The 13357-nt window shown below is 37.9% G+C and overlaps 3 protein-coding genes across 3 annotated transcripts; 2 read left to right on the forward strand and 1 right to left on the reverse strand.

Annotated features, from left to right (window-relative positions):
* Positions 1–324: 324 nt before the first annotated feature.
* Positions 325–3423, forward strand: LOC116297774 (uncharacterized). The gene is made up of 4 exons (XM_031706062.2): positions 325–483; positions 1012–1161; positions 1801–1964; positions 3155–3423. Exons 1-4 carry the CDS (start codon positions 423–425, stop codon positions 3293–3295), a joined length of 516 nt encoding a protein of 171 aa, XP_031561922.1. The 5' UTR covers positions 325–422; the 3' UTR covers positions 3296–3423.
* Positions 3424–4848: 1425 nt separating this feature from the next.
* Positions 4849–10265, reverse strand: LOC116297776 (ATP synthase F(1) complex subunit gamma, mitochondrial). The gene is made up of 8 exons (XM_031706065.2): positions 10173–10265; positions 10024–10058; positions 8581–8712; positions 7706–7912; positions 7176–7311; positions 6479–6549; positions 5687–5842; positions 4849–5051 (listed from the first exon to the last, which is right to left on the reverse strand). The coding sequence occupies exons 1-8, from the start codon at positions 10223–10225 to the stop codon at positions 4951–4953; spliced, it is 891 nt and encodes a 296-aa protein (XP_031561925.2). The 5' UTR covers positions 10226–10265; the 3' UTR covers positions 4849–4950.
* Positions 10266–10380: 115 nt separating this feature from the next.
* Positions 10381–12952, forward strand: LOC116297772 (translation machinery-associated protein 7 homolog). Its single transcript, XM_089034832.1, has 4 exons — positions 10381–10432; positions 10513–10568; positions 11434–11521; positions 12730–12952. The coding sequence occupies exons 1-4, from the start codon at positions 10417–10419 to the stop codon at positions 12762–12764; spliced, it is 195 nt and encodes a 64-aa protein (XP_088890958.1). The 5' UTR covers positions 10381–10416; the 3' UTR covers positions 12765–12952.
* Positions 12953–13357: the final 405 nt, after the last annotated feature.

Below are 13357 nucleotides of genomic sequence, written 5' to 3' on the forward strand. Positions count from 1 at the left end.
GGAAAACACAACAAACATACTCTGTTCACATCTGATGACCGCAGGAATCGAACCAACGACCCGACCCCTAGGACGTGAAGTCGGTAAACTGAACGTTCCCATCTCTACCCCACCTGACAATGCAAAAGCCGTACAAACTGTTAGGCTTCTAGACTGTTGATTCACGATCATCTTGAACGGTTGATCTTCGAAAGTAATAATCAAGATAGCTCAAGATCTAGCCAAGGAGATTTCCATTAGCAGCAATGTTTGCTATAACAATTGTTAGACACTGTGTGTTTCCGCATGTTATAACGCGTTAAGAACTGAAACTCGTCTGGAGCGGCTGGTATAAATGTGGGCAACTTAACATATCAGTCACTAGTTAATTCGTGATTAACTGAAGATATTAGTTGGCACGTATTCTGGCTTGACGATCAATCATGAGACACCAAATTTGTCTTCTTTGGGCATTGTTATTCTTGGTTTCTAGCACCGTTCATGGTAGGGAAAGATTCATAATGCATGTTTATTCATATTCTAAGATATAAATCTAAGGCCTGCCACTATAGTGAAGGACGTTTTACTGTTTTGGTTTACCCTAAAAAAATTACTTTCTTGTGGAAGCTATTTTTTTGTAACTAATTGCTCTTCCATACAATTTGGAAAGATCCTGACGAAAAGACTGATGGTGCACCCGGATGAGAGAGAAATCTAATTCCTGTCACCTACAGCGAAGGAGTTTTTGAAGGGTTATTTTTATTCCGGAGTACGTAAACGAAAGAGATAGGTCACAACTATCGTGCATACATCGGCTATTTTTATGCTAACGTATTGGCCTTAATTTCCAAAGATCCTAAAGAAAGACTTGGTGCATGGTCGAAGGGGCAGAATTAACCATCTCGCATGTCTTCAGTTTTTTTCCACCCCTCCATGTCATGCGCTTTGAGACGGTTACGTATTTTTTTATGATACAAAAGGCAAAAACAACGTATTAATTAAGTAATAATAGTCGTCATAAATGATTATCAGGTTGGCCTTCCATCTCAACCATGCTCAGTAACTACCCATTGTACGAATCCTATTCTACCAATCAAATGATTGACTTGGCAGGCCTCCCCACGTGGTTGTACGGATCCAATACGTGCGCAATGAGAGTCAGTTATGCCATGATCAAATCAGGTAAATCTTATAACCTTCTATAACTTTGCTTTCGTGGATATGTTCGTTCGACTGTCTTTGTATCATAGTTCGTTTTTGCGGTGTGTACTGGTGTGTGCTGCGCGCTGCTGATGCTGCACCACTGTGGTCAAGCATGGGTTCGATCCCCAGACTTGTCATCATATGTAAGTAGAGTTGTTCGTTGCTTCCCTCCTGTGTTTCGAGGGGTTTTCTTCTGGATATCCGGTTTCTCCCCTCCGTAAAAATTCCAAATTTCATTCAAAGTACACATCCGTATATTTCACTGAGCAACATTTGAACATTGTCAACGCGAAAGACTGACAATATATGTACTGTTTAATAAACGAGCAGGAGTGTTTTATCGGGTATAAAACATGAGGCACAGCCGAGTGGTTTTAGACCCGATAAAACACGATCTGCGAGTTTATTAAACGGCTTAAGAAACTCCTGATGTATGTTCTCATACTGTACCGAATTCTTTACGAAATGAACCAAGTTTGATAGAGAAAATCCAAGTTAAAGTTTATGCAAATGAAGACGAATCTATATCAGATATAAAACCTCCTTCATGGTCATATTTCTATTGTGTTTCCTTCATGAATTATTAATGAGTTTTTTAACAGTACTAATTCCCCCCAGGATATACGATAAATATTAGTAGCGGACAGTTCAACTGGTCCGGGGTACGTGCATCCCGTAAAGGAAACGAAAAGTACATTATCCGTGTAGCTACATGGAGACGTTACTTGGAGAGCAAGAAGGGCTTAGCTGATGTCGTGTCTACCAGCCAATCCTCTTATTCAGTACGTTGTATATATATATGCATATATAAGGGATGAGGGCAAAACTATTGTCATCTCACCGTACCCGATTTAGGGGGAGGAGTGGTGTTACCCGGTACCCACCGCCTCTGGAAGTGAAATCTTAGATTTTGTCCCCATATATCTCCATATCTAAAAGCCAAATCACAGAAATGAATGGACTAGTACTGTTTGTCTGCATGTATGCTAAAAAAACATATCTGTATATATAAATTGCCACTACACACCCCCAGTATCGAGAATTTGAAAAGGTCTCTGAAGGGAGGTATGTACCGGTACCCATCACCTTAATTCATAAAATTGGGTCCCTAATTTTGGACCATTGCTTTGACCTCGCCCCTAATATTATAGTCAAGACCAGTGTGTCAAGACTGCAGACTGTCTCGCTGAACACTCGCCTTTCCATTCTGCATAGACCGTTTCTGAGATAGCGAACGTGCTGCATTGTGGTCTAGCTTCGGTGAAAACATCTTTTGTCCATCAAGCTTTACTTTACTTTACTAACCCTATATGGTGTTGTTTGTACCGAAGCTAGACGAGTACAATGAGCTACAATTTATGCAAAGTTTATCGACCTCGTTTATCGTTCACTCGCTCGTGTGCAACTCGGATCTCGACCCTAAAACCGGGAATGTTGACTAAGGCTGCGTTCATAAGGGGAGGGGAGGGGAGGGGAGGGGCAGGTGAAATTGAGGGGGGATCGGGAAAATTTTGATAGGAAAAAGGGGGGATGGGAAAATTTTTATCAGAAAATGGGGGGGGGGGGGGGGGGGGGGGATGCACAATTTTTGGAATAAGCTACAAGCCTAGCTTATGGGGAATCGTATTCTTTTGCATGACTTTAAGGGGGGTGTTAAGAATTATTCTGGACATTTCAAGTTTTCACCTGCCCCCCCCCTCTGCCATACATTATAAACGCAGCCTAATATGTGTCGATCTCTTTGTGGGCCCTTAAGTCCACACTACTTCCAATCACCAGCTTTTTGGTATTAGTAGTTATAATATGTCTGTATTAGGGCCGGGGGGAGGGAGGGAGAGGATTCTTTTGGTTAAGTAGGTGCCTACTCCCCCACCAAATGGGAAACCTTACTTTTTTTGCGGTTTACAATTCTTTTTTTCTCTTTCTTTCTCATTCTTTCTCTTTTTTCTTTCTTTCTCGTGGTGTTTTTTAGGGAAAGAAAGGAATCATAGTATTCCAGGACTGCGGCTTCGTAACAGCTACCGGCCATGTTGATTTGTATGACGGTAGTGACTGCAAGGGGCACTGCTACTTCAGTAGTTGCAACAACATTCGTTTGTTCGAGTTCAGCTAAGCAGGCATCACGGAGGTTAACTTGAAAGGATTGTCCTCAAGTTAAGATAAAAGAAAAACACATCCGTGGAAAAGAAAAATTAAATGATTATTAGTTCTAAATAGAAATAAAAGCATTGATAAAAGGCATTTCCTTAACGCCTGTTGTATTTTTATTAGTTCCAATCACTAAGACTAGTTTCCATATATCTTTTTCCATTTATCCTTTTCTCTGTTCTTTTTACCATGTTCCATAAAACTTACTTGTCACTCTTTGCCGTATACTCGTTTCCATTTGTGTTCCATGCCTCCTCTGCCTTAATTGTACGAGTCACGGTACATTGCGTTACTCGTCAAAACACACAACGACGACGCCACCCTTCAACAAATCACTAGATATAAACATGAGCCAAAGAATAAAAGAGAAAACGAGAATTGCAAGGTTTTCAATAAAAATGTCTGCGCCAATCATGTGTTGTGATCGCGACAGCAAAGATAGAAAGAAAGAAAAAAGAAAAGGAATGAAGACAGGGAATTCAAACGGAGACACCTCGCACTGAACTTAACTTATAGGGGAGGGTATCTCAATAAATGGATCGAGTGGAGTCCACAACATATTTTGATGGCTAGATGACGAAAAAAAATTATAAATAAGAGGAAATGCCACGAAAAACTATCGTGAAATTATTACTATTTTTTGGAAAAACGGTTTCAATCGCGCTCGTGATTTTCTGACGCTATTTATCGGTATCTCCTATTTCCTCCGGCTCTAGAGAAATCAGAAAGCGAGAAAATTTATAACTGTGGTAAAAATTGTTAGTACGCCTCAAACAGAACATATAGACATGAAAAGGAAGATAGCTTTTCACGCCTAAGGTACAGTAAAGTAAAGAGCCAGCCTTTGAAATGGTATGCTAAGATTAGTAATGAAAATGGGTTTTATTTAAACTGGGAACTAAAATAACCTTCATTTTCTTTCATGTTTTACTTATTTCTTGCATTTGTTATAGTGACAAAGGACGTCTTTGTTCAACTATATGGGTAAAATAGGAGATATTATGGATGCATGCAAAGTAGATGCAAATGAGACAACAAGCTTTGTATCGACCCGGTAGACTAGTCTCATTTGTATTATTCTTAAAACAAAAGAATATCTCACTGCGGTCTCAACTGTAATAACTGCTAATAGCAATGACTCTTTGTGCACGGCCAAAACTACTCGATTAAGCTGAATCACCCCCCCCCCCCCCCTCCCATATTTGGTTTTGGAAGAAATAAGAGGGAAGGAAGGAGAGATAAGACTAAAAAACAATAAAAGAGACATTGTAGAGAAAGAGACAGAGAGAGGAGGAAGAGATGGCGTTCAAAAGGAAGGTAGGTTCAAAGGTATGTATTAGAAGTATTGCTATAAGGAAAAAAATTCCAGGGAGAAAGGTATGAAATGAAAAGAAAGATACAAAGAGGAAGAGAGAAAGGAGTAGAGAGAGGAAGGGGGGGATGAAGAAAGGTTTTGCTATATATATATCAATCCAAAAAGATTGAGATTAAACTAAAACAAAGTATTTGAGCCCTAAGTGGAATTTGAAGTTTATTAGATCACAAATAATCCCCAGAAAAAGTGTGACAAATTTAAACACACATCATGTCATTCACGCTCAAAATAACAACAATCATGGCCTAAACAGCAGCAGCGCCAGAGATGATCTCTACCAACTCCCTTGTGATGACAGCCTGTCTTGTTCTGTTGTACGTCAATGTCAGTTTGTCAATCATCTCACCTGAAACAAACAGAATGAGACTGATATCAGCAAGACAAATGGAAGACAGTAGTCAGCGTAATGGCACTGGGGGTAGGGGAGGAGGTGGGGAAGAGGAAGGGAAGGGGAACACAAGTCTAGATTCAGCAGAAAATCTTGTGTTACTTGAACTACTTTGGGTAGCAAGAATGTTCTCATTTGTTACTGTTAGGACACTTGAACCATGAACGCTTCAAGTTTATTGTCACTCTTACAGCTGTTTTCAATATTCTGCAAACTCATACATTTCAATAAGTTGTTGCAAAATTAATTTTTTACTGCCGCCAGCCAAGAATATAAAAGGTACCAACTGATTGATTGTTGTATTTGCCTATTTCTATGACATGAAACCAGAAAACAAGAGATCAAAACGACCTCCAAGATTCTACAAGCCATTAAAAATGCAGCTATTACTGGAAGTGAGGTCTATTGATAGCAAGCTATTGTATACATTACATTCAGGTTGGCTTCTTAGCAATTATTACTCCTTGAGTCCAAAAGGGCTATTGACTCGTAGGCCAGGAGGGCGACAAGTCACAGTTCTGGGCTGACATTGTCTGATGTCTGGCTGTTATTTTAAGCTCTCACTGGAAGGAGCAATTCGGTAGAGTCTTTACCTGCATTCTTGCTGGCAGCATCCATGGCTGTCATCCTAGAGCTCTGTTCGCTACAAGCTCCTTCCTTCATAGCAAAGAACAGTAAACTAGCCAGGGAGAACTCTTGATAATTACGGTTGACGTCTGAATCAAGGTCATCATAGGAGCTCATGGAATCTAGGATGTTAAGTATAAGTTATTAGACCTTGAAAAGAACCATGATATTATATCAAAATTTTAATTGTAAATAAAGCCTATGTTATTAAAAATATATCCTGAAAGAACCCATCAAAGTCTGGACAAGGTTAACTTACAAATTGAACCCTGAAAGAACCTCTTGGCTGATCAAAGTCAGGAGATGGCTAACTCACAGATCAAACCCTGAGAGAAATTTTGGGCTGATCTAAGTCAGGGCATGGCTAATTTACAGATTGAACCCTGAAAGAACCTCTGGGCTGATCTGAGTCAGGGCATGGCTAACTCACAGATCAAACCTTGAAGCAACCTCTGGGCTGATCAAAGTCAAAGCATTGCTGCCTCAATTGCGATACTAAGCCCAGGAATCAAACCCTATACCCCAGAGGTGAGAGCTTCAACTTGTGCACTACTGCTACACCACCCTTGATTCCCTCAAATCTTAAATACTGTTAATCCTTACAATGAGAAAGCTCACTTTTGTAAACGAAAATATTATCAACTCAATCAGCCATCTAATTTTGTTGGATTGATTATGAAACCAAGATAGCAGGCACCAATGATATGCTGTGTACTGTTGGAAAGTAATCCCTAGATTTTAGGAGGTACGATACTCACCTTCACTAGCCTTGTTTAGGTTATCAAATGAATACACTGGCTTGGTAGTTGCTTTATAAGACACCACAGACCTGTAATAATAATGATACATTACAAAAGTAAATAATACTGTCTACTGGTTCACTAAAGTAAGCTGTGTACAACTATTACAGTCAACTAAGAAAACTGTGAACATCTAAAATACAGTGATAGCTGGTATGTTATGCATCATGTTCTGACCAATCTCATGCGTGCAGTAATATCATAAGTAGGATACGTTGTAATTGATTCAGTTGCAGGGGCATTGAGTTGTCCCTGAGGGAGATGAGGCATTGTCTTCTAAATTTCCCTCATGCATAGAACATGAGGGAAATTTAGAAGACAATGAAATCCTTTGTCTTTTACTAAATTTCCCTACATTTAATAGATGCGACAGGGAAATTTAGCAAAAGACAAAGGATTTCTTTGTCTTCTAAATTTCCCTAATGTTCTATGCATGCGGGAAATTCGGGTTTGAAAAGCCCTCGGAAAACAAAAGAATCCAAGGTGATCATGGTATTACTTACTTTATACAAGTGTGTGTATGATATGGAGTGAACAAGAAACATTTTAAAATCCTTTAAATTTCATTGTGCAGCTCGCAGGTACCGAGTTTGCATATTTATGAAAATGGCCGTAAGTTCCACTCATTATTTATTTTAGTACAATGTTATGGTACCTGAATGTATTGTAGTACATCTCACCCATGTTGAATTCAAAACCACTGTCTAGGATTTCCTGAGCAAGGAAGACTGCTTCACAGAACACTGGTGGCTTTCTTCCGATATCAGTAAAGTTCATCAACATGTGTGCGGCTGTCGAAAGCAATGATATAAAGAGTAAAAATGGACTTGGGAATTGGAAAATAAGATGGAATATTTTGCAAGAAAATTATTTCAAAAGCAGAAGTGGTAGGGAAAGAAACTACAGCTGTATATATTTAGTCATGCATTATATTATTTATACATTATACTTGGTGTTTAACTCAGCTTTGATGTAGTATGAAGTAACTATGACCCTCCATGAATACGATGGAGGTTCTTCTCAAGTTATCTTCCTTCACCTGGTGGGTGTCTCTAAAAGTTATCTTTGTCTTTTGAGACCACGGTGAACCTCTCCCTTTTTCCACACGTCACAAAACCCCGTCCTAGATATACTCTACAATGTGAAACAGTAAATACATCCAAAAGATTTTGAGCAATTTTTTACCATGGGTTCTCTGCAGAATCTGCCTTGTCTTATCGCCAAATGAGATAAGGAAAGTTTTTCTGTCAGGATTTTCTGCTAGATCAGCTTTGACAGCTTTTGCTAGCCCAGAATGAATGCCTCCACACAGACCACGATCAGAGGAAATAGCAATAACCAGATGTTTAGGGTCTTCTTGTTCTTGCTTGACCTCAGCTTTTTCGTAAAGCGCTAAGATTAAACAATAAGAAAGACATGATAAATTACACACAAATATGCAGCTTCTCAAGTGCCGATAGTAAGGAAAGGAATACCAAGACATGAAATTAACTTTTAAACCCACTAGCAAAACCTTGGTAGTAAGTTTTGTCTTCACTAGCAAAACTTTCAAAGTCACTAGCAATCAGACGCGAACAACAAACCTTCCTTGATGAGGGTTCTAAACTTTTCAGTCTTTCAATGTCTGGACTTAGGTCATACTCGCAAAACCTAGCTAGTTTTTTTCTTACTCACTAAATACAAAAGTTTACTCTCATTTTGCGCATTTGCAAGTGTTAATTTCGTGCCCTGAACACTAAAGGACATAAAATAATCAGTAAGGTCGTTATGAATAAATAGTTACACCCCCTCCTTTCAAGTCAATTTTATATTGCTGTTAAACAGCACAGCATCTGGCACTGGTGTCATGCTGTACAGTCCCTAATTGATGACATTAACAGAATCTGTGAACCAATCAAGCTTATTAGTGTGCGAGATCATTGTTCTGGTAATGAAAATGATTGACACAACAAGGTCAAGGTCACATGCACAGCTTAGCACATTCAATGTGTATTCCATGCTTATACAAAATTTCTCTGCCATGTACAGAGTTTGTATATGTGATTTAAATATAAGCTTACCTGCTGCTCCTGCACCAAAGGATCTTGCTGGCTTTAATTCTTTTTCAGCACGGCCAAACTTTGCAGCTGATACCATCTTCATGGATTTGGTGATCTTCTGGATATTCTTTACTGACTTTAACCTCACCGACACTACAGATGAATAGCAAAAGTAGTACACGATTACCTTTGTACATTATTGCTACATGGGTTTGTGATGCTCTATTTGTTCATATTATCTGAATTAAAAACTAGTATATTTACGTATCAAGTTTGTCTATAATGAAGCAAATAAGGAAAACCTATGTCGTTAGGATGATTTAGATGACGTTTTATGAAGCTATGATGATATTTTTGCTTAAAATTTATGTTTAGTAAGATCGAAAACCAATTTTACAACAACTCACGTAAATAACACATTCTGATTGGCTGAGAGCTATGATCACTAAGAGGACAGACACATGGATGACGTAATGTTTTTGAAAACAAGACTCGCCGGTAGGATTTTATCGTAAGGACTGTGATTTTGCGAATTTATTTTGCTAATAAAAGTCGACAATGGAACCAGAAGAGGAACCAAACTTTGAAATTAATCTTGCTGATAGTCTTGCCGACGAATATTTAGTTCTGGAGGCAGAAAAGATAGAGGAAGACGTGAAAAATTCATCTCGCTTTGCAACTTGCGAAGAAAAAGACTTGAATGAGCTTGTACAGTCTGAGATGGCCATTAACTCCATTCCAGAGTCGATCTTCAATGGCTGCTCCATCCAGAACGTGAATGTCTATGTTGTCAAGCGAAATTGACATTGCTTTTCTTAGCTGAACTTATTAGTAAGCTTCGTTTTTTAGAACCTTTGAGTTCTGACTCAAACTCTTTTCGACTTAGCTAAAAAAGTCATTTATAAGTAAATGTCAAAAGTTTTGACCAATAGCAAGCATTCTTTCACAGTGGCTGTCAAAGAACTGTCAAAATTAGCCAATCACAGTGTAGGAAGTTTGGTTGTGAAATGTTGACGTGTTTTATGAAAAAACTTTTGTAAGTCATAAAATAACCTTTGAAGTTTTCAAAAGTAAATAACCGAAAAACCTTCGTCTTACTTCTGTACTCTGTCCTCTAATGATCATGAAAACTAACTATCTTAGCGAAAATATTCAAAAGCTCACAATAATCGGAGCTGTTTGGTCTATCGCCTTGCTTTCCTTGAATGACAAATTTTCGAAAAACTTTTCGCTTATTTTATTTTGTAAACATTTCGCAGTTTGTTGTAAAAAACAGATCGCACATAGATTTCCATTGTCTGTCCTCTTATTGATCATAGATGACGTCTTAAAATGTTCAAAACTTTACAGTGAAACCACTCGCTGCGCTCGTGGTTCCACTTTAGTTTTGAACATTTTAAGACGTCATCTATGATCAATAAGAGGACAGACAATGGAAATCTATGTGCGATTTGTTAAACTTACGGTCCTTCAAGGTTGCCATGTTTCGAACTCCAAGACTAAAATACGACATCAAAAGAGACAATTAGACATCAAAAAACAATAGAAATACTTTGAACATCTCGTGAAGATATATTTTCACAAGTTATTAGACAAAAGAAGTCTGTACTTACCATGCTGTTGGCCTAAAAAGGGCTCCAGGGAGAAAAACTCCAGCAGCCGCCATCTTGGATGTCTTCCTGCGCGGCGTGCCGGGTCACGTGACAAGAATTTTCCGCTGACAAATATTCGAAATATATTACTTGCCATGATTGGGTAGAAATAATTTTGACCAATAATAATGCTCGTTATATTATAGTGTTCTGATATCGCAGGCGCAGAATTCTTGATTCATTCTTTCGTCCTCGTAAATCCAAAATGTCTGGAAGAGAAGGTAAAAATCAGGAGAAAATCTATTATTTCTGAGGAAATGATATTAATTTTGCATGGATTCGATTTTGTTTTTAATCACAGGTGGTAAGAAAAAGCCTCTGAAAGCTCCAAAAAAGCAGAAAGGTGAAGAGGACGAGGTAAGATGTTTAGTAAGTTCTTCGAAAATAAGCTCAACGTGTTCATTCGTAATGAAAAACTTGTTCTGTTAGATCGAATTTTAGGGTATTTACTTTTTTCCTTAGAAGATTTAGGTTGAAGCTGGTTTCTAATTCGTTACCTGTGTGTTTTGGATGCCTAAAAGTTCAAAAGTCAATGAAGTTTTTTTGTCACATGGTTGGCTGGTCCCTTGGGGGACGGTCGAGGGGGCCCTTGTTCACATTTTGTATTCAACATTTTCTTACCATGCCTTCTAGATCTAGAGCTGACTGTATTTTGTATTTTGAATTTTTTTCACACTTGCAAAGAATTATTAGAATATACTGTCAACATGCAGGGTACATATGTGTGCCCATTGAATAGGCCTTCTGCAACAACAGGTCACGCGACCCTTCCCCCATAAAAAGAGGACTTGTATCAAAATGAACACCAGAAATGGAAAGAGCACCTCGATATTAGTAAGAAGGGAAAGTTTTAGCTTATAAGATACAACACAGGAGAAATGACATTGAATATAAAACCAAATATTTTATTGATGGTTTTTACATCGGCCATGTTGGAGGAATTTAACTAAAGAATTGTCAATAAATTCTTTTGTTATATCCTCCAACATGGCCGCCATGTTTTTTGTTATTTAATTCTCTTTGGAATGGTTGAAAACCATCAATAAGGATTTATATGGGAAAATGTGCTGGATGGTAAAGCTTGTTAGCATATTTTTCCATACAAATCCTTATAAAATATTTGATTTTGCATTTAAAGCCATTTCTCCTGTGTTACATTCCATGGCTGAAGAAGAATGAAAAAGTTACATTCCCTTGATTTCAATATAATATAATTTCATAGGAAGATGCTAAATTCAAGCAAAAACAGAAAGAAGAAAAGAAAGCTTTAGAAGAAGCCAAGGCAAAAGCTGCCAAGAAAGGACCTTTAGGTATGAGACTTTGTTAATTTCAAAATACGAGAAAGGGAAAGAAAAAGAAAACTTCTCCTTTTGCTACTGTGAATCCTAAGGGCTGTGTCCCATGACTTAAGATAATGGCTGGTCAGTTGCTGGTCGTGATCACATGCCAAATGGTCATACCTTGTTTCTGGCTAAACAGACTCTGGCCTCTGAAGATGACTTCCGCTCAGGTTGCTGAAATGTCAGTCACCACCAACAACAGTCTTTCTCAAGACTACATTCACCCTGACAATCACATTTCACAACGAACTCCAACACCTGGGTTCAAACCATTTACTCTTAATAAACCTTAATGGTCAAAATAATAGGCAAGATAAAGATTTGACTAGACAAGTTTCAATTTTGACCAGACATTATCTGATGAGCCACTTAAGCCCTGATTCAAGGGATCAATAGACCCTTTTGGAGTTCCAAATTACTGCTGCGTTTCTTGATTACAGACTCATTTACTCAGGCTAAGCTTTGAATCAGTGCCTAATTACTCGCAAATACCAACGGTAAAGTAAAGAATGCACAAGTTAAACAATACAAACACTTTGAAATTTGACGGACCTTGACTGGAAAACGTGAATATTCTTCACAAAATTGAGGATTAGCCTGAGCAAATGAGTCTGTAATCAAGAAACACAGCGGTAATTTGGAACTCGAAAAGGGTCTATTCTCAATGCCACATGTGAATAGAATTTGTTTGATGTGTTGTTCTCTCCTGTGGTTTGAGTATCTTTCTCTGAGTTTACCAGTTTTCCTCTCTCTGCAAAAACTCAATAGGCCCTTTGCAGCTCAGTAATCACATGCTGATTAATTCACTGAGAGCAAATGAATGAACATTTTGATTCCCATGGGTGACATATACTGGTGAGCAAACAAACTTTCTGCAACCTGTTTCGAGAGATCGTAATAAAACTACATTTTGTAACACACTGGTTACACATTGTTTCATTGATTTCTTTACAAGTAGCTAAAAAGAATCACCAATTTGAAATACAAAAAAAAAGTTTGCTCACCAGTACAGACCTGTGACCGTTAACTGCAAAGGGCCTATTGTGACAAGGATGATTTTTGAGGTGATAAAATAAAGGTGTGTTTAAAAAGAAAGGAAAAGAGGGAGAATTGGGTACATTATTGTTTTATACTAAAGCATGCCTGAAACACGTATTGCATTTTTTTATATTTTTTAGTTGGTGGAGGAATCAAGAAATCTGGGAAGAAATGACACCATGAACAGTCTTCCTGAAAAATGAACTATCTTTTCTCCTGAACATATTGAATATGTTTACATTGCAAACTTTACCTAGGAGGAATCACTTCCTTTTTTTAAAGATTCCTTGATTTTAGATCTTTTCTCATTGTCAACCAGCTGTTCTCAAGTCATGAACTAATAAAAAAGTAACTTATTTTTAATCCTCTTTCCATTATTATTTTTTAAGATTAAATCTGGTGATGACAGATATATATTACATTTTGAGGGATTATTTAGTGTCTGTTTGATGGGTTTTATTACTGGGTAATGAGTCTTATCATTAGCACTGATCTTGGGTTTCAGTGTACCTTATGTTTTTTCTATTTTCCCCAACCCTTCTGTTTCAAAAATCAATAGACCTATTAAGCTTTGTATGCAAATTGCACATTTCATATCGCATGACATTCCCTTGAGAATTGTTCTTTTATGATGGACATGTTAAATATTTACAAATGAAAGAATCAACTTCCAAGAGTGGCATCGCATGGTCCCAAAATGTGCACAATAAACAACGAAGCTAAAAAGGTCTATTGACTTTTTATTAACACCACCCTATTCTCATCTGG

The sequence above is a fragment of the Actinia tenebrosa genome, unplaced genomic scaffold (assembly GCF_029948245.1).
Source record: "Actinia tenebrosa isolate PJP-AT-01 unplaced genomic scaffold, QUT_ActTen_1.0 PGA_scaffold3__52_contigs__length_22856419, whole genome shotgun sequence".
In the NCBI taxonomy this organism is placed as follows: Eukaryota; Metazoa; Cnidaria; class Anthozoa; order Actiniaria; family Actiniidae; genus Actinia; species Actinia tenebrosa.